This window comes from Pinus tabuliformis, chromosome 9 (assembly GCF_031772625.1).
Source record: "Pinus tabuliformis cultivar Carrire ecotype Pingquan chromosome 9, CPIR1, whole genome shotgun sequence".
In the NCBI taxonomy this organism is placed as follows: Eukaryota; Viridiplantae; Streptophyta; class Pinopsida; order Pinales; family Pinaceae; genus Pinus; species Pinus tabuliformis.
This window is the reverse complement of record NC_142307.1, coordinates 142,151,252-142,172,357: the sequence shown is the minus strand read 5'-3', so window position 1 is coordinate 142,172,357 and position 21,106 is coordinate 142,151,252. Positions and strand designations below refer to the sequence as shown.

Below are 21,106 nucleotides of genomic sequence, written 5' to 3'. Positions count from 1 at the left end.
GATATATCAGAGATTGTTGATCGGGGGTCCTTCCACCTTTGCGTTAACTCCTTCCCTTTGGTCTTTTGCGATGCAATTTCCTTAAGGAGCCTTTTAGGCCATTTTTAGAAGAAATGCCTCCTTTTCCAAAGGACAAAGGCAATCTTCTTTCTGCGATAACTTCTTCATCCAAAGTCCATTTTATCCCATTCAAGTTGCAATAGATTCAGAATGAGAAGATCTATGCAATGGGACTATTTCCAAGAGAATCCTTGGACTTTAATTTTCCTTTGTGAGGAACACTTTAGACTCAGAAGTCTATCTTAGATCCATTTTGGATCACACCTTCCCACTGAAAGAACTTTTGGTCTCCAAAAGACTAACATACTGATATGAGCAGTAAATGAGAGTAAGAACACCCTCTTCTTTCAGCCTCCATACACTTGCCTTGCATAGTGCCTTTGAACCAAAGCCTTTGACCACTCTCCTTCCTGGATGTGCTAGTCCTCCTAGGAAGAACTGGTTTCCTCCTTGACTTCATGCAGAACTCCTACTAAGATGGTCACAGAAGGTAGTTTGAACTTCTCTGCCTTAATCATTGATCCAAGGTGGCTCAAACAAATGTGAGGTTCATTTGCTTCATAAAATTTTCATTTGTACCTGTTTGACAAGCCGTCAACAACAACTGTTAACAACAACAGAAATACAGACAACAACTAGATGGCATAAAACTCCTGCTTCATCACAAGAAACAGATCTCACATCTTGTAAGCACCTCCATGTCTTACATCTGCATACAAATGATGGACTAGATAACAAGCCCACAAAACATGCCTTTAAAACAAATGACCCTTCAAGTCAAGCACGTAGAAATAGACCTCTGGGACTCTTTTTCAAAGATGAAAACACTCCATCATTATCTCCATCTTGGAGACTAAATTAACTTCTCCCAAGTCAACATTACATGCATGTTACAACAAAACAATCAACCCTTCAAGTTAACTACACATACATGTTCAAATACAAGGAAATCATCAACATCCTTGTGTTCATGCACATCAAGCTTATGTATGCATTTCATCCTTCAACTTTGGCTTAAACACATTGTACTTTCGAAGCTGAAATGAACATAATGTTGTAGCAACAAAGTGAGTCTCCTACTCAACTTTTTCCATTCACCTTCTTGGTATAAACCTACAACTTGCATCTCATTAACAAAGAAATGCAAATAGATGCATAAATAGACATGCAATCTTAATTGGATAAGAACTCTAACCATTTCTCACCAATCCCTTTCAAAGGGCTTACCTTTGTCTGCACATCAGCATCAACATGTGAATCATCCTAAAACACATCATCCATGGAAACTTCCTTTCCATTTTTGCCATTTTCTCTTTCCACCTTCTTCAACTTTTGTGGAAGCATTGCTGGATTCAAAGGCCAACACTTTTCAGCAAGATGTCCTTGCTTATGGCAGTAAGTGCAACACATGTGCATCCTCTTGACAGCATGATTTGCCTTGTCCAATGGACCTTTGGCTTTTTGCTTCTTTTCCTTCAAAATTTTCCTGTATGTGGCCATTCTCTTCCAACATCTATAAACATTATGGTTATCCAAACCACTGATCTAGATTTAAACAAGAAACACAATAGATTACAGAGACAACCATAAATACAGAGATGCGATAACCATAAAAACAAAGAAGCAGCGGAAATAATCCTTCATTTCATTAATGGAGAATACTGAAATATGCTTACAAACAGAAATGGAAAGAAACCAGCTAGGGCAATGGTAGCTTATCTCTGAGAAGAGATGTGGCGGCTACATGCCTCTGAGCTATTCTGAATTGTATTACAATGAGGCTCGAAGGCCTATTTATTGTTGAGAAACAATGGAAAACCCTTCACATCCCGAAACCTAGCCCTAGAAGATGAAACGCCAAATTGTGGGCCCCGTTTGGGTAAATTGGTACATCAATTTCCCGGGGTCGTAACTTTGGCATACGATCTCCGTTTGACGCGTATGATAGCTCGTTAGAAAGATCTATCCGAGTACTACCACTTTGCCCCAGATTCCCAGAAAAACGGCGTTTAGGGCCTCAAAACGGCTCCGGAAGTTCAGGACCCGAAAAACTGCTAAAAATAGTAAACTGTGCTACAATTTAGGAAACTGAAAAGACTGAAAGAGACAGTTGTGGGGGTCCAAATGGGATAGGTGGGTGGCCACCAACATCCACCTGGATCATTCCTCTCCCCTTAGGAAGCAATGGTCCCCATTGCGTTGAGTTCCTCCATCTGCTGAACTTGTCCTGCAATCTCTAATGTGTCCAGTGATGGTGGGAAGCATGGTCGACGATGGTCCACATTGAACATTTGGTGCTCGCGAAGGAATGGAGGAATGATGTGCTCCAAAGCATTGTTCCCCATAGCCTTGGTACTGCTATAAGGACCATGTCGGAGTGGTCTAAGCTTCTGATGGGTTCTGGTAAGGCATTCTTTCTGTCGATGCAACCAGACTTTGTTTCCCACCTGAAACTTGTGTGGTACCCATGTGGGTGATGAGAATTTGTTCCTGTGTTTTGTCATGACCGTATCCCTTTGCTGCTGCTGCTGCGTGGAGGAACCCTTTGCAGGGGTCATGGATGTAGCAACGATCTTCACCTTACTTTGGGAGTGAACCAGACAGATGAATTTCCTGGTCTGTGAGATGAGCTTGATGCCTTTCTTAGCAGTGATCAAAGATGTGGCAGTAGGTGGGGCTACCTCCGGTATCCTGTATAATGAATTATTCAAAGAAATAATGACAGCACGAGGCCTGGACTCATACACAGCATGTCGCTTCCACAAGTATGGCTGGCCTAGTATTACATCACAAACATCCAGAGGTGTAACATCACACAATACCTCGTCTGTGAAGGGTTTGATGCTGTAGGGAAGGCGGCACTGCTGGCGAACTTTGAGATCTCGTCCTTCATGAAGCCACCCGATACTGTACGACTGTGGGTGTGGTGTAGTCGGTAGGCCCAACCGCTTCACGACCTCTGCTGAAATAAGGTTCTTTTGGCTGCCACTGTCGACAATGAATTGTAGCGGCGAACCCTTCACCCACATCTGTGAGTGGGAAAGGCGCTCCCCTTCCTCTGGATTTTCGGGCTCATCTTTCTGGATCTTGGCAGTGGCAACAGTGGCGCTGGGATCCGCATCAATGATCTGCTTCACTTTGCCATTCCCCTTGTTGGGTTTTGGCTCAGGGTCGAAACATGCATCTGACTCGGGAGCCTTCAACTCAGCCACCAGCGACTGCTTGGTCCGACACTCACTTGTGTTATGAGTGGGACTCTTGTGGAACTCACACCACTTCCCTGTGTCCTTCTTCAGCTTCATGATGTTGTTCTTTTCTTGCGGCTTCGACGGGTTGTCTTGGGTCACCCCGCCTTGGCTTTGTATTTTGGGCTTCAGATTTTCAGATCCAAAGTCTCGCTTCTTCTGTTTGAACTTTTGCTCGATTTTGACAGCGTATCGGTACGTCGTGCCGAGCGAGGGGATGTTCAAGAACACCATCTCTTCCTGGATGTATCTGTGCAGGCAGCCACGGTATTTGAGTACCAGATGCAGCTCAGAATCTTTGATACCCAACTGTGTGCGAAGGGTATGAAAAATGTTTGTGAACTCCGGCACATCTTGGTCTCGTCCCTGCCGCAGTGTGGTCCATTTGATGTATTTGTCCTCATAGCTTCCGACAGGGTAGTACTGCTCCTTGATGGCATCCCGGAAGTCATTCCAAGTGGGTGCGGCTGAAAATAGTGAGCCTGTACTTTCATCCTTTTGCTCGCAGTAGGTTTCCCACCAGTCCTTGACGTGGGGGGCTGCTTTGAGAAGAGCGAAAACAATCTTTTCCCGACTTGAAAATTCGTGAACAGAAAAATACCCATCTAGTAGATTTAACCATTTATCTACAGCATCTGCGTCTATTTGACCCTCGAAGATGGGGATTTCAAAATTAACTTGTACCTTAAATGGTGTGGTGTTTCTAGAGTCGTTGTTGGAAGCCGATGCGTCATCTCTGGGTAGCCGCTGAAGGATCTGCGCAAAGCTATCCATCATCGCGTTCCTTTGCCGCTCGAGCGCTTCTTCGAGCAAGATTTTGATAAGATCTCCTGCCCCCTCGTCTTTCTTCTCATCCGCCATGGGAGGCCGTCGGGATTTGCGAGGCTGGTATTGCAAAGGTTCGACCAATTCAAGCCCTAACTCCTTATATCTCGACCTCGTTGGGGACATGCAAAGAAAAACAGAGAAAAAGCAGACCGCTCTGATACCACTGATCCAGATTTAAACAAGAAACGCAATAGATTACAGAGATAACCATAAATATAGAGATGCGATAACCATAAAAACAGAGAAGCAACGGAAATAATCCTTCATTTCATTAATGGAGAATATTGAAATATGCTTACAAACAAAAATGGAAAGAAACCAGCTAGGGCAATGGTAGCTTATCTCTGAGAAGAGATGTGGCGGCTACATGCCTCTGAACTGTTCTGAACTGTATTACAATGAGGCTCGAAGGCCTATTTATTGTTGAGAAACAATGGAAAACCCTTCACATCCCGAAACCTAGCCCTAGAAGATGAAACGCCAAATTGTGGGCCCCGTTTGGGTAAATTGGTACATCAATTTCCCGGGGTCGTAACTTTGGCATACGATCTCTGTTTGACGCGTATGATAGCTCGTTAGAAAGATCTATCAGAGTACTACCACTTTGGGAGGCAACATCGGTCCATGGACCCATGTTGCCCCAGATTCCCAAAAAAACGTCGTTTAGGGCCTCAAAACGGCTCCGGAAGTTCAGGACCCGAAAAACTGCTAAAAATAGTAAATTGTGCTACAATTTAGGAAACTGAAAAGACTGAAAGAGACAGTTGTGGGGGTCCAAATGGGATAGGTGGGTGGCCACCAACATCCACCCGGATCAACCACAAAAGGAACATGCAATTCTTTTACCATATCTATGTGGAAATTTATCATGCTTTGCAAAATCAAAAGGAATATGGCTAGAACCAGATTTATACCTTTCTCTTTCACCTTTATTGCCTTTTTGAGGAGGTGAATCAAATGAAGAAGTGGCTCCCTTTGAACACCATCAATCTCATCAAGGCCGTCAGAGTTTCCACAACTCTCTGGTTCAAGTGTGTGCTTCTGAACACCTGCATCCTGCAAATGATGTTTCAAGCCATTGCATTCCTCCTTAATACAATCTTGACACTCTTGAGGTAGAAGACCTGCAATGCAACTCCTTCTTGGAGCTGTTTCAATGGCCTTCATGGTAGCTTTGGAACTTTCTCCATAAGTTTGTGCATAGCTAAGACCCAAATACTTAGGCCTTTCCTCAACCATTATTGGCTCAACAATACCTTGTGCATGTTTACCGAAGCCTTTTCCTTCATAGCCCATCTTGGACATTAGCTTGGAACCTATGCCTTTAATATGTTTTTCAAAAGAACCAATATAAGAATTCTTAGAAGAATCTGAAGACAAACTGGAATGGTTTACCTCTTCTTCAAGTTGATACTTGACTAAGGCTTCTTTGGCAACAAAGAGCTGTGACTCCAACTCATGCATCCTTTTCAGGCTCATATTTGCAATATGAAATTGCCTCTCCATCCCTGCAATTTGTTAGAAAGCATTTGCTTCTCTTCCTCCACGGAATTCAACTACTCTCTAAGTATGTTGCTCTTCCTTCCATCCTCATACATTTCTCTCACCATATCCATCATGGTGGACAAGTCTTCCTTCATGTCTTCATCAAAGACTCTTGTGAAGAAAGGAGAATTTGAGGATTCACTTGTAGAAGTTGTCATTATGCCAATGAATAAAAGAACTTCAAACAAGATTAACAAAGAGCCTATTCAGCAACCTTTTGGAACAAACCTCTTGTGCTTCAAGGATTGCCTTGAGGTCCTCTGGGATAAGAAGAATGCCTTCAGCCCTTCTTCCTTCTTGTCCTTCCTGGACTGAGCTATCAATAGCTTTCCCTTCACCTCTGCAAACTCAAACAATAGTTAGTCTGCAAACAAGCATCCAATCAATCAGACAATCCATCATTGACTGCCCAAACACCTTTCAGACAAGTAATCTTTGCTCTGTAAATCAAACATTCTGATATAACTTTCTTTGAAGGTGGGGTTAACCAATCTTAAGCTCTGATATCACCTGATATGATAATGGGGCTTAAGCTTCTCGTCTAGCTTACAAGAACCTCTCCCACTTCCAAAGCTTAAATGTTCCCAAGATGTTATGATTAACCAATTGCGGAATTAATAATGCTTGAAATAGTTGTATCCCTATGGTTGCTTTTAAACTGTTAAGTGCTTTAAGTTCACTTTCTTATGTTGATATAAAATATATATAACAGTAAGTAAAGCAAAAAATAAGCAACACACACATAGTAGCAAGATGCAGTAATAAAACAACACACAAAACAACAATATTAATTTGGAGTTCACCCAAAACTCTTGGGCTACGTCTCCTTGAGCTCTAGTCAACTCGACTAGGCTCTCTGGGATTATGGAAACAGTTCTTTTACAAGATCTACGCTCAACTCCACTGATTTACATAGAACACAATGGGCCTAGAACACCATCTCATCCCTAGCTCTGAAGCTCTCGGATTTCTGACTCTGGCTCTCACTCTAGCTCTTGGCTCTGGCTTTGGCTCATGGCTTTGGCTCATGGCTTTGGCTCTTGGCTCTGGCTCTTGCTCTGGCTCTAGCTCTTTGGATCTAGCTTCTCTGAGCTTTCAGCAGTCCTCTTGACCTCTAAGTGACTGTCTCGGTAACTTTCAACTCTCTAGTTTTTCCACTTGACCTCCAAGCGACTCCAAGACTCCCTCAGTTGTGTTGCCTTCAGTTTTTCTCTATCTTAGCAACTGCCTCCTTTATCTCTGACATTGAGTGGCTTTTAAGCTTATCGGCAGTTGTCTGTTCATTTCCCCTTTGGGGCTCTCTGGCTCTTGGCCTCTATCCGTACAAATCCCCTCTGAGTATTAAACATTATTGTAAAATGCCTTCAAGTATGGTGGCCACCTGTTTTTAAACGGAAAGGACCACTGGCGCGGTTGAAATCCCCCAGAATATGTTTCTCTGTTTACATAGAGAAATACACTAAAAACACTGAAAAACCAGCAAAAACTCTTTCTATCGGACTTCAGAAATTATTGAATCCTCCCTATAGTCATATCAGGTCCACCTTTGGTTACTATCACACGCCCACTGTTGATCTATGTGATCTTTGATCCAACAGTTGATATTCATTTCGGGGGCTTATGTGCATGATGATTACCCACCCGAAAAGGCGGTTTTCTCTCTCCTCAGCCATGCCATGTGTCGTCTAGTGTATGGGTTCAGGCCGCGCCCATTCAAAACCACTTACCGCTTGAGGCCTGCCCGAAATTCCGCTTACCACGGATTTCAAAATTTATAGGGTTGCATTTATAAACCTTTCGGGTCCGGTCTTTATCGCAATATCGCAATATTATCGTTGCATGACGAAATGGCCAAAAACCCATTTACACGAGAAATACATTGAAAATCCGAATTTCCCGGACTTCAAATTTTATGCAATTGGGTCCATAATCCTTATCGAGTTTGGGTCTTGATCGCTAATCGCAATCACAACGGCCCGGGGGTCTGCCAACCACCGATCCTGTGATCACCAATCACCCCGATCGCGGATTGTCGATCACCCCGATCGCCGATCGTCGATCACCGATCACTCTAATCGCCGATATCGCAATCGCATTATCGCATGTTGCCTTATCTGGGGTCCCGATATCAGGCGAAGGCCTACCTATGATCCGATATATCAGAGATCACTGGTCGGGGTTCCTTCCGCCTTTGTGTTAAGTCCTTCCCTTTGGTCTTTTGCGATGCAATTTTCTTAAGGAGCCTTTTAGGCCATTTCTAGAAGAAATGCCTCCTTTTCCAAAGGACAAAGGCAATCTTCTTTCTACGATAACTTCTTCAGCCAAAGTCCATTTTAGCCCATTCAAGTTACAGTAGATTCAGAATGAGAAGATCTATGCAATGGGACTATTTCCAAGAGCATCCTTGGACTTTCATTTTCCTCTATGAGGAACACTTTAGACACAGAAGTCTATCTTAGATCCATTTTGAAATGAGCAGACAAGAAGGAATTCCCATGTGAAATCCTAAAGAGGGTTTATATTGGTCATACAAAAATATTATTATTCGACCTTTATTAAAGTGAGAATTGAATTATGGGTTTTCCGCTTTTGGGGTTTTGCCCTGGTCTTTGATCAGTCTTGATGTCTCTACGTGTGCTTGTTTTTCTTTTATTGTTCCTTTATGTTCTATCACATTATTATTGTTATTGTTCTTTCTACATAGTTGCATATGATGATGTTATGATGTTGTGGGGTGAATTCAATGTATATGTGAATGATTAAAAGATATAATGAAACTATCTAAAGCAAAGAATAATATAGCCCTAAGAGAAAATTAACACATGCGACACATATATTTTGGCTCCCCAAAATTGCATCCATGCGAAATCGCACTTGTGAGATCTCCTTCTACTTGCCACATTGTTAGTCACATCCATGTGTCATTAGCCTCATCTACCATTTTCTTGTTGAGTCTCTCCTTGTTTTCCATGTGGCATCATGCTAATTCATGCCACTAGCCCATTGATCTACCTCTTAGTAGCTGCAAGATGAGTATGGAGTATTGTATTTGAGTACCCCAACCTTGTAGTGGGGCGACCCCTTAATTAAAATCCCCAATGGTATGGTCCATTGAAGAAGTGTTGTTGGGTCCTCCATGGATATTCCCCCAAAAGGGTTAGGGGTGTGTAACACCCTCCTCCCATATCTACCCAAGTAACTAGCCAACCGGGGTAAACATGAGACGAGAGGATACTATGATTGGATTCAACCTCCTATGTGACCTTAAGGAAGTGAAATCAATAGAATCATCACACAGTCATCCAACCCTAGCTTCAGAATCCTCATGAGACATGTCAACCACTCAGACAGCTTAACCCTGGGTCCCACTCATGTTCTGGACATCTTAGGCCCTAGCTTCTCCCATGCTATAGGAAAGAGGGTGTCCATAAACCCAAAATCGTTCTCATAGGCTTGCCTGCCAATGACCAGAGACTAAAATTCCTAGCTCTATGCTAGCGACCCTGGGATTTAAGCCACTTTTTCAGGCCTAGAGCCCAGGTCACTGCTCATAATGGAAGGATAGCTTAAAATTAGTAAAAGTATAGGGAAACAATGATGCCAAAGAAATAAGTTGAACAAGACCTTAACCAGACCCCTACTAGCCATGACAAGCATTTTGTCAAACATATAGTCAGCATGTAACCTACAGGTGTAAACAAAAGCATTTAGTATAGGGATCTCATACTTATCTAAGAATCTCTATGAACCATTTTTCCCTCATGTCATTTGTTGCAATATCATCTATTAGGCCATAGATACATTATCCATTCATTAACAAGTAAAAACATGTTGAGAGCCATACATAGCTGCTATCATAAAACATACTTATAACCAACATAATAGGGACAAAAATATCATAAGCATATCAGCTATGAAATACACATATACATCAGTACATCTACACATGAAAATCAAAGGAATTAATTTCTCATTAATGAGTGCAATAAACCAACCGAAGATGGGAATACCACGTTCCACCCAACCATATAATGGCTGAACCAAATCTCTCGTTAGCCATTCATCCCTGTGCCATATTCCAAGCATGAATGTGGGACTCAAACCAAAAGACCCAACCAGGGAAAACCGAGGCTAAACCACCTCACCCTCATCAATAGAAACCAAGCTTCACTATAATCCATCTCGGATCACTAGGCCAACATAATGAACATATCATAAAAGTCTTTACCATGATCTCCACCCGACCACTAGGCTAACAGGCATGGATGCCACTAGATTTATCCACCTACACTGTGAGGAATTTTCTTGTTTCCTAGTCTCTCAAGCTTTACTGCAATCCCAACCCGGATCACTAAAACCTAGATTGAGACCCACTCTCCAAGCTTTATCACATATCCCAAATCCGAGATTACTAAGCCCAACGGAGAGGAAACCACCTCTTGGCTTTACCGTATATCCTGCCGTTCACCAACAAGGATTCCTAGGCCCATCGAGGCAACACAATCTTGGCTTTACCGCAACGCACAGTCTGGCTCAGGGGTCACTAGGCCAGTGGATATATGGTGGTGATCCATAGTCCGGTTCAGGGACTACTGGGCCATGTGCTCTATCATTCAGAGATCCACCCCACTCAGCGTCGAATCCATCCAACAATCCAACTAAACCAAATTATGAGAACCCCATCACACCATGGCTATCCGGAAATGGAAAGGCTAGGTTGAAAACACTGTTACACTTGGTAAAACCCATCCCATGATAGAAAATAACCACGTGCAATACTATGCATGCCAAATCTAGCAAGGAAAATACACATGCAAGTCGACACCTACAATGAAGCCTGTTGTAGCTACTTGATCCTACCTTTCCCTGCTTGATCTTTGCTTCATTTTTCCTTCTTTTCATTTCTTGCTCCAATGCCAAAATTCTCCAAGAGAACTCTAAATGTCCAAGAGTGAGAAAGAGAGAGAGAGAATAATGAGAGAGCTCCAAAACTCAACTAACAAAAGGCTATCAACTGACCCTTAGAAGCCTTTTATGAATGAGGCCTCTATTTTCTTTATTTTCCATTATTTTCCTTCATTTTCCTCCTCACATGCAACTTGTGACCTTTCACCTCCTTTTCTCCTAATTTCCATTATTTTCATAAATAAATGTGCCAAAAATGCTATTTTGCCTTTCCAAAGCCTTAGCCACAACCTTTGCCAATATCCTTAGCCACAAACAATCAAATGAACACCCCACACTAAGATGTCTTGCCCAACATTTAGATTGGAATAAGTGTTCCATCAACTGTGGATATTGTTTTTAACTTTTATTACATGGAATTTTCACCAGGGCTGTTACATGGTGATTCCTTAAAACCCTAGAATTTAAAGGATAGGCACTCAATGTGGTTATGCCTCTCTAGAAACCTTCCCGAAATGGTCAAGGGTAATCTAATCCCATAAAACCCTTAGCTTAGAGGGAAATCAAGTTGAGATATTCTAAAATTGCATGGGACCCTTCGATTGTTTGTTGACATAATGCCATTAATCCCTCTGTTGGTCTTTCCCTAAAAAGGGTTATGGGTGATCCCTTAAAACCCTTAACTCTAGATGATATATGTTGAGTGTTGTTAAGCCTCTCTATCTACCAATCCGAATGGTGGTTGTGAGAGGCGCTCTCCAACCCAGTATGGTAGAGATGTTGTAATGTAATTTAATGTCTTGTAAACATTTTGCCTAGGTTAAAAAATAAAAATGAAATAAAATACTTAATTATAATTATCAATAAAACATTTTGACTTGATTAAATTACCAAAAAAAAATAAAATATAATTATAATTAATAATTAAACTAATGGAGATCCGCCTTAAATCCAAATCTACAAGTATGGAAATAGATTTGATCCTTCTAGACACATACTAGATGCGGAATTAAAATAGATCTAAAATAACATTAATTGAATTCATAAAACCATATCATTATAAACCAATCAAATATTATTGGAATAAAACTTCCTTAATTAAAATACTCTTAAATAAAACTTCCTAAAACAAATAATAGAAAAGTTTAAGATCCTTATAAAAATTATAAATAAGTCTCTATAAATAAGGTGTCTCTCCTATGTATTATCATTTTTTTATAAGCAGCCCCAAATATTAGATATACATACGTTTTCATGGGGACCAGTCCACTTAGTACACGAATCCTTTTGTTGCCGATGATTTACTGGCTAGTAAATTCTTGGGATAGTTATTAGATACTTTTTCTCAAGCTTCTGAGATAACATTCTCCGGGATTGTTTTGTGTTGGCCGGTCAGAATCTATCATAAATAGCCAATAACCTTCTGGTTAACCAGTTACTCCGCCACGTCACGCTTCACAACGGTCACAAACAGCTACTAATTCAAAAAATAATAAAAAATTACTAGCAGCGTCCCTCTCGGCAAATGAAAATAAGTAGCTCCCTGCAGTTTGAAAACTATAAATCTTCTCTGTTCACCAATGTTGCAATAACCAAATCCCATTTCGGACTGTTCTCAAGGGAAAATATTTGCTTAACAGTGCTCGTATATTCTAGTTTTTCACTGTTTTTTTCTCTTCAGTGAGACTCTGTTTTTGCAGGTTGCCCTGTTCGAACTCTCATTCGTTTAGTGTCTTTCATTAACAATCCCAGACATTTCGTTCAAACCCTGGTTTTCTTTATTGATTTACAGACCGGAAAAATGCCTCAAATAGAGTATTCTGAGAAGTACTACGACGATATCTATGAGTACAGGTCTGGTACATTTCCTGTTTGAAGGATTTTAATGCTTTATCCCTCGAAGTTTTAGGTTCTAGAGCTTAGGGTTTGAAGGCCAAATCCGATAAAAGCTTCCTTTTTAGTTTCAGTAGAAAAATGTTTTGAATCTTGTTTATTTCTGTGTGCAGGCATGTTGAGCTTCCGCCTGAAATTGCTCGCCTTCTTCCCAAGGATCGCCTTCTGAGTGAGGTAAGCCACGGCTCTTCCTACTCGAGGTTGCGAGGTCGATTCTAATGTCGTTATTTTCAAGATTATGGTGTGCGAAACATCCTCTTACTTATTATGGGTATGGTTTCTTTCGTTTTATGGTTAGCTCCAGAGAATCATTTCGGGTAATGACAATACAAAATTCGGGTGTTACACCTGTACTTCGGGATCAAGTTGTTGTTGGGTTTAGAAATATCGGTTTAGGATTTGGGTCAATCTCAGTTTTGGGAAAATATTGCAACTGAAGTTAGGCTCACCTTGAATATATATATGGAGATTTTTTTCTTTCTATTTTCAGCATTTTCCTTATTTGTGGTTCTATTACCTCGGGATTTTTTCGGATGTACATCTATTGGTCTGTCAAGTGTTTCCATGTTCTAGGATGAAGAAATTCCTGTTAGATTTGCATCCAGTAGTCTAATCTTTTTCTGCCCTAGCCCTTAGGCCCTTTTCCTTATGTGCATAGCAAGTACCACGTTTCACTCTAGATCCTGTAAGTGCTTTATAACATGGTCTGTCGAGTACATCAAGGCCACGGTTCCTTGGGCTTACGTTCCAGCTTCCTTGGAGCTTCTGAGCTGGGAAGACTGGTCGCCAGATCGAAGCTCTACAATTGGTTTTATTCTGTTTGGTTGTGGGTCAGAGGAAGGATCTGGAAGTATCTGCTGGTGAGGACCCACACCTGAGATATTGCCGGACTGTATGGCCTAGAGTATTCTCCAAGTAATCTGCAGACATCCAGTACAATCTAATCTTTTCTGCCCTAGCCCTTAGGCCCTTTTGCATATGTGCATAGTAAGTACCACTTTTCACTCCAGCTCCTGAAAGTGCTTTATAACATGGTCTGTCGAGTAGATCTAGTCTCTGTTGCGCTCCCCGTTAATGGTGGTGTTGATCCAACGCTCCCGTGTGTTTCGTGGCATGTGCTTAACACTAGCGATGTGTCTGTTTACTAACACCTGCGGGTTTTGGTGTAATGGCAATCGTGACTCCAACAAGTGGTATCGGAGCCAAAGGTCTCGAGTTCGAAACACACCTGGCTCGCGTTGAGGGGGGAGATTGTTGCGCTCCCCGTTAATGGTGGTGTTGATCCAATGCTCCCGTGTGTTTCGTGGCATGTGCTTAACACTAGCGATGTGTCTGTTTACTAACACATGCGGGTTTTGGTGTAATGGCAATCGTGACTCCAACAAGTGGTATCAGAGCCAAAGGTTTCGAGTTCGAAACACACCTGGCTCGCATTGAGGGGGGAGATTGTTGCTCTCCCCGTTAATGGCGGTGTTGATCCAACGCTCCCATGTGTTTCGTGGCATGTGCTTAACACATAATGTCTCTGTTTACTAACACCTGTGGGTTTTAGTGTAACGGCAATCGTGACTCCAACAATCTCCAGTTCCTTGGGCTTACCTTCCAACATCCTTGGAGCTTTTTAGTTGGGAAGACTGGTCGCCAGATTCAAGCTCTACAATTGGTTTAATTCTTTTTGGTTGTGGGTTAGAGGAGGGATCTGGAATTATCTGCTGGTCAGGACTCACGCCTCAGATATTGCTATATAATATGGCTTAGAGTATTCTCCAAATAATCTGCAAACACCAATGGTTGCTTTTGCAGTTTATTTTTGAGTCTGGCTGAGGTGAGTGCTTTTCTTTGTGTCTCCAATAGCACTGGTATTTCTTGTCAAGAGTTGAAATATGCTGCTAGGCTGCTATTCCATTATAGACAGCAAAGATACTTACAGGTCTGTACTTTTTCCTAGTCGTGGTATATGGAGGCTTCCATATCTTAGGCTTAGGTTTCAACTTCGTTGGGTTTTTTGAGTTGGGAAGATGGAGTGGTCAAATTCAAGCTGTACAATACGTTTTTATTTGTTGTGGGTCGGAGGAGGGATCTAGAAGTACCTGCTGGTGAAAAATTCACACCTGAGATTTACTCTAGAGTATTCTACAAATAATCTGCAAACTCCAGTGGTTGCTTTCGTTTGAATTATGCTGCTAGGCTGCTACTCTATTCTAGACAGTAGAGATCCCTGAAGGGGCTCTGCTTATTCCTAGTCATGGTAACCGGTGTAGATTCACATAGGATTTGGTACAAAAAAAAAAGATACATAATAAAAATGTCAAGTACAACTTCCAATACAAAAGTATACCTCTCATAGATACGAAAACGTTCATTTTGTTCCATATTTTATAAGAATTTCAGCCTCAGGAATGTGAAGTAAATTGGAAAAAATAGTTCATTCCTTGAAAATTTTATAATGTTAGTTTCTATCTTTATAGGCTGTTTTTGGCCCTTATAAGTTGACTGGTATTAAAGGCACAAAAAGATAGGTTAACTGTACCGTTAGAGAATTCACTGAATTTTGTACTATTGCCCAATTCCATACAGCAAAGAACAGTACGGTTGTATATGGCTACTATGGTTATATATACAGTTCACTCTTGTTTTAAAATTTACAATTGTTATATCCATTATAAGACAGGGCCCTTGTTTACCAGCTAATCGATGTTGAAATGCTTGGCTTGCTCATTGAGTTGCGAGGCTTATTCTACATTCCAGTATGATGTATAACGCTGTCTGTCTGTCATGAAAGTGGAAATTTTGCTCATCTTGGTCAATAAAAATTTTAAAAATATAAAAATAAAAAAAATTAAATAACTATACAAAACATTTAAATAATGTCAACTTGTAAAAAAATTTGCATGTGAATAAATTGGATCCCTCTAGACTCATGTTAGATCCGTATATAAGATGGATCTATGCTGATATACCTTGAGTCAGATGCAGAAAAAGCAATACGGGTCCGTGGTAATCCCACAATGGCACATTCCCTTAGAAATTTGGCAACATGCCCACTAGGTTGCTATTGTATGACAGCAAATATCTCCACAGGTTATGATCTTTTTTGGACTCCTTCCCGACAAGTCAGAAGTTTTTTTATACCCCACACATCACTTTTAATATTAATAGCTGTTATGTAAAGAGGCCTCGGTGAATCCATGTTGAAAAGGCTGCCTTGCTTATATATTTCAGACCACTAAATTAAGCATTTGAAGTTGAACACTTAATTGGATCCAAATCCAATTCTGGTATTCTTGTATTTTCTTTCTTGTTTACAAGGAATTTCAATACATGCTAGTTCCGTCAAATAATATGAGGGGTTATTTTACAGATTAGGAGCATTATGTATGTATAATAGGTTCTCATTCCATACGACGAATTCTGCCAAAACTTCAGTGCTCAACCTGGACAGGCAGTGGAAACTGCCACCCTGGGCAGAGGGTATTTCACATGTACACAAGTCACGAGAAATTGACGTTTAATTTCATTAATTTTTCAAAGTCACGTACCTGGTTAATGAAACCCAAGTAATAAATATACTGGATAGATGAAAATTTTAAGTTGTAATACTAATGTAATAGCTCAAACAGATCTCTTTCTTCTTGATTGAAATACTAAAAGTCTTAGATTTCTTTCTTGGTTTAAAGGCTTATGAAACTGCTACTCAAAGATGCATCACTTCAAATCTATTGAGATCTTCATTTTCTCTTTGGTGGTCACTTCTAAGAGCTGCTGATTCTCCTACTAGTTGTGAAGTTCATCGATTTTTTCAACCTGAGCTTAGCATAGATTCATTTAACTTTAGAGCCAGGGTTCAGATGGATCCATGCTACTTTGTTTTGTTTTTTAGTTTTTTTCCCTCTTCTGGCATTGGCCTTTTTTTACACACACAGACTCCAATAGTAATGTATTTGATATGCTTTTGGCTGCCATTTCTAAGGAGTGCCAGCCCTTCACTGTTGATATGTTTTTGGCTGCCATTGTGCCTCTCTTCTAGTGTATTCTGGGTTTGTTTTGAGAGGGTACAGTATATCAATTTGTCATTAGTATACCCTCTCTTATATCCTCAGGCTATTGTATGAAGGTATATCAATTTGTCATAGTATATCCCCTCTTATATGCTCAGGCTATTGTATGAATCATTCTATTGTGACGTGATTATTTTGTTTCTATTTTTGTGAACCATATTAGATGTTATCTCTTACAAGGGCGGGGTTTGAATTATTTTGTGTCTTTGTTATTTGATCAGAATGAATGGCGAGGAATCGGGGTTCAGCAGTCTCGCGGGTGGGTGCATTATGCCATTCACCGCCCTGAGCCACACATTATGTTATTCAGAAGGCCTTTGAATTACCAGCAAAACCACCAGCAGCAGGCACAGCAGCAGGCACAAGCTATGGGGCTTCCAGCCTGATGGTTATATGCGTTGTAAATGATCTGATTTAAATGGACACTATTCTATCAATTAATTCTTCAATTGATATTCTGGTCCTTCAATTTCTCTCTACTAGTTCAATCTATGTACTTAGGTGGTCAGCATTGACAAAAGCTCCTAGTTAAGGCCATGACAGTAGTGTGAAAGTCCCCTTCACCATCTAAAAATGACTATTATTTTGTGAAAGTTAACCTAAACATGGCTATTATTTGTCTAACTCGTCTCATTGATGTAGAAATTTAAATTTAAAAATGGATATGGAAAGTCCCATTTTGCCATGAATGGTCACCACGTTAAAAGATGGTCATTATTTTCTTTTGATCTGACTGTATATGATACGCCCTTGTGAATTGTGAGTTGTGCTCTTTTCTTCTCACGATAGTCCAAAATGGATGCACACAATTTTGTTTATTGTAAATTAAAGCTGTCCAGATGAACACAATAGTAGCTGATGTGATGCCCTGCCCTGCCATGCCATGCATGTGGAGAGTAGTACCATTAGTAACATTAGACTTTCTATATTTCCTTCGTCTTATGACATTGTTATGACAAGTGGCATTTAAAATGGTGGCATTGGCAATTATGTCTAGTTAAGGCTATGACAGTAGAGCCTTGAGTAGTGTGAAAGTCCCCTTCACCATCTAAAAATGACTATTATTTTGTGAAAGTTAACCTAAACATGACTATTATTTGTGTAATTCGTCTCATTGATGTAGAAATTTAAATTTAAAAATGGATTTGGAAAGTCCCATTTTGCCATGAATGGTCACCACGTTAAAAGATGGTCATTATTTCCTTTTGATCTGACTGTATATGATACGCCCTTGTGAATTGTGATATGTGCTCTTTTCTTCTCATGATAGTCCAAAATGGATGCACACAATTTTGTTTATTGTAAATTAAAGCTGTCCAGATGAACACAATAGTAGTTGATGTGATGCCCTGCCCTGCCATGCCATGCATGTGGAGAGTAGTACCATTAGTACCATTAGACTTTCTATATTGCCTTTTGTCTTATGACATTGTTATGGCACGTGGCATATAAAACGGTGGCATTGGCAATTATGTCTACTAGCTAGATGCTTACCTTGAATGAGTTGCTGCGAAGCTGCCAAAATTATGCCATAGAAGTTGTTAAGTTTAGTTTGGTATACATGAAGAATAGATGGCACTTGTATGAATATGTTTAGCTTTGTATTCATGAAGAATTGGTGGCATTTTGTATAATGTCTAGTTGTGAGATGTTTAATTGTTAAAATTTGCGTAATCTAATTGCTAGATGTTTGTTTTTTTCTTTCTTTTTAGTCAATTTTGTTTGAAATCTAGTATATTATATGGGTTTTTTAAGGCACATTTAAAAATTGTATTGCCAAATTCTTGTGAAAAAGATAAAAACGTTTGATAATTAAACTGCTCCATTAAATTAGTTGTTACTCTATCTAAGAAGAAGAAAAAAGGGTAGCTTCTAAAATGAGTGAGTTATGTAGTGTTCAAAACCCTTAATTATATCACAAGTTTCTCGCTTGGTGAATGGATAGGATAATGTTTCCCTTCCAGACAACATTACTAGGGTTCCAGGCAGAGTTCAAACACAACGTTTAGATCGAGATTTAGTTTCCAGTTGGAGGAACAAGTTGGACCCACATCTTCTCTCCTTTTTATATTATTTTGTGTGTATTGCCTTTGTTTCAAAGCAGCAAACAAGCACTTTCTAAAGTTGGGTACGTTAAATCTTTTGTGAAAAAGATAAAAATGTTTGATAATTAAACTGCTCCATTAAAATTAGTTGTTACTCTATCTAAGAAGAAGAACAAGGGTAGCTTCTAGAATGAGTGAGTTATGTAGTGTTCAAAACCCTTAATTATATATATCACAAGTTTTTGGCTTGGTGAATGGATAGGATAATGTTTCCCTTCCAGACAATGTTACTAGGGTTCCAGGCAGAGTTCAAACACAACGTTTAGATCGAGATTTGGTTTCCGGTTGGAGGAACAAGTTGGACCCACATCTTCTCTCCTTTTTATATTATTTTCTGCGTATTGCCTTCGTTTCAAAGAAGCAAACAAGCACTTTCTAAAGTTGGGTACGTTAGATCTTTTGTAATCGACAAGTTTACAACCAAGGTAGCCTGGCATGGGGACAGGCACCTGAGAACCCTAGAGTTAGGGAAAGTTACTTCAAATAGATGGGAAGCAAAAAATGATTTTCAAATGCAAATATTGGGTTTCGTAATAAGGAGGCTTTTGGAAGAGGGTTGGTGCAACATCCATGAAGAAACAACACAAAATGAAAGATAATATAGACAATACACCAAGATTTGTTAATAAAGTTCACTCACAATGTGTGAGCTATGTCTCTTGGCCTAGCTTCAAAATGGAGACCTCTACAAATTAATGTAGGAGTTACTTGAAATTTCGCTGCTTAGATCCCAATTCTCACTGCACCAGTGGATTCCTTTCGAAATTTCGTGAAAAATGAGTATAAACTTGTAACTTTCAACTCTGGATCCATTGGGGAATTTTCCAAGATGTCATAACAATTAGAATATTCTAGGAATATTCCTACAAATCATTCCTTAGAATATACCACATAACTTTTCTCGAAAAGCATGACGCGACCCTCTCCATGGCCTGACCTCCTCTCCTTTGCGCTGGTCAAATGCAGCTTAAATAATTTCTCGTTGGTGAACAAACCAACATAGCCTGTTGGGTGTGTTGGTTGTCATGGCTATGTTAAGGCATATAATTGGGGGGGAGGTCCTAGGGTTAAGCAGGCCCCTCCCCACTTGGCTTTTGGCATATTATATATATATGGTGGTTCGCTGGTGACATTGGTGTATTTGTAATATATGTGGTTTGTTGTAACTGCCCAACCTTTGACCGTTTGTCCATGCGTTCAACTTGCCATGTGTTTGTGTGTTGGTTGGGACCTTGTGGGCTGCCCGTTGGGTGCCACGTGGCACCTACCCCATAGGCACGTCTGTGCCTAGTCACTCGTCCTGCCAACTTGTCACATATGCTGTGTCAATAGTATTGCCACGTCGACCCTTGTGGGTCCCACCAATTACTAATTGGGATGCCATGTGGGAGCGCCACGTGGCATTCTATGGGTCCCACCTAACTTTTGCTATTTGTGCTAAATTTCAGATGAACAACGAGATCTACGACTTGGTGTTGGTTTTGTGATATGGGGACTCTAAATTTTGAACTTTTTTGGATCCTCCTGGATCAATCTTCGCCACTGAGGAGCTTTTGGGCCTCCAATATCCTTATCAATCAATAGGTAGGTGAGAGAATCGCTCCCTCACTTTCTCCTTTTTAATCCATCATGCCTTACTAGGATGCATTTCTTTGAAACCCATTCAAAGGTACTCCACATCTCCTCGTCGTGAAGTATTGGTTCTTCTGTTTAGGATGATGTCTTTGGACAACTTGTCAAAGTACTCTAGAGCAAAATCATCCATTGATGGATCCATTATCATGGGTGGTTCGTAAAGTTTCAAGTTCCATTGACTATGGAATGCATATAAGCTGGAAGATCAAGGCGATAAGCATTTGTCCCAATCTTTTCTAAGATGGTGAATGGACCATATCTGATTGGTTTCAACTTCTTGCCTTCTCCCTTCAACCTGTCCTTGTTGATGTGAAGCCATACTCTGTCTCTAATTTGGAATTGATGATCAACTTTGTGTTTGTCATGTTGGGCTTTATACTGTCTGATTCTTCTCCAAATGTTCCTGCACTGCTTGATGAATCATCTAGATCCTCTGAATGAACTTACGAGTCTTATTTTCATCACTTCGTTTATTGAAATCTTCATCCTTCCCAAAGACCAAATCAAAGGCGCTTTTGGTAAGTACCCAAAGCATGTCTAAAATGTTGAACTTTAAGTAGAAGTGTGCAAAGCCCTGTTGTATGCACGCTGAACATAATGTATATGTTCATCCCACAATTTAGGATGTTTGCTACAATACCCTTGGAACAATTGAACCACTGTTCTATTGACGACCTCTGTTTGTCCATTGGTCTGTGGATGGAAAACCATACTCCTATTTATCTTCCACAAGCTTGTCTAGAATTTTCCAAGAAATTGAGAGACTCGTTTTGAAACAATGGATGTGAGTAGTCCAAAATGGACCCATACATGTTGAAAGAAAAGTTGAGCA

The 21,106-nt window shown here is 40.4% G+C and overlaps 1 protein-coding gene across 1 annotated transcript; it reads left to right on the top strand.

The window, feature by feature from the left end:
* Window positions 1-12,037: 12,037 nt before the first annotated feature.
* Window positions 12,038-17,262, top strand: LOC149147507 (cyclin-dependent kinases regulatory subunit 2-like). Its single transcript, XM_089440433.1, has 3 exons — window positions 12,038-12,437; window positions 12,590-12,650; window positions 16,756-17,262. Exons 1-3 carry the CDS (start codon window positions 12,385-12,387, stop codon window positions 16,918-16,920), a joined length of 279 nt encoding a protein of 92 aa, XP_089296559.1. The 5' UTR covers window positions 12,038-12,384; the 3' UTR covers window positions 16,921-17,262.
* The last annotated feature ends 3,844 nt before the right edge of the window (window positions 17,263-21,106 follow it).

Bases quoted from the DNA above. Each gene is read 5' to 3' on its own strand.
- LOC149147507 (XM_089440433.1), top strand. From the start codon at position 12,385: ATGCCTCAAATAGAGTATTCTGAGAAGTACTACGACGATATCTATGAG. The intron at 12,438-12,589 runs GTCTGGTACATT...TTCTGTGTGCAG, and splicing joins GACGATATCTATGAGTACAG to GCATGTTGAGCTTCCGCCTG. The intron at 12,651-16,755 runs GTAAGCCACGGC...TTATTTGATCAG, and splicing joins AGGATCGCCTTCTGAGTGAG to AATGAATGGCGAGGAATCGG.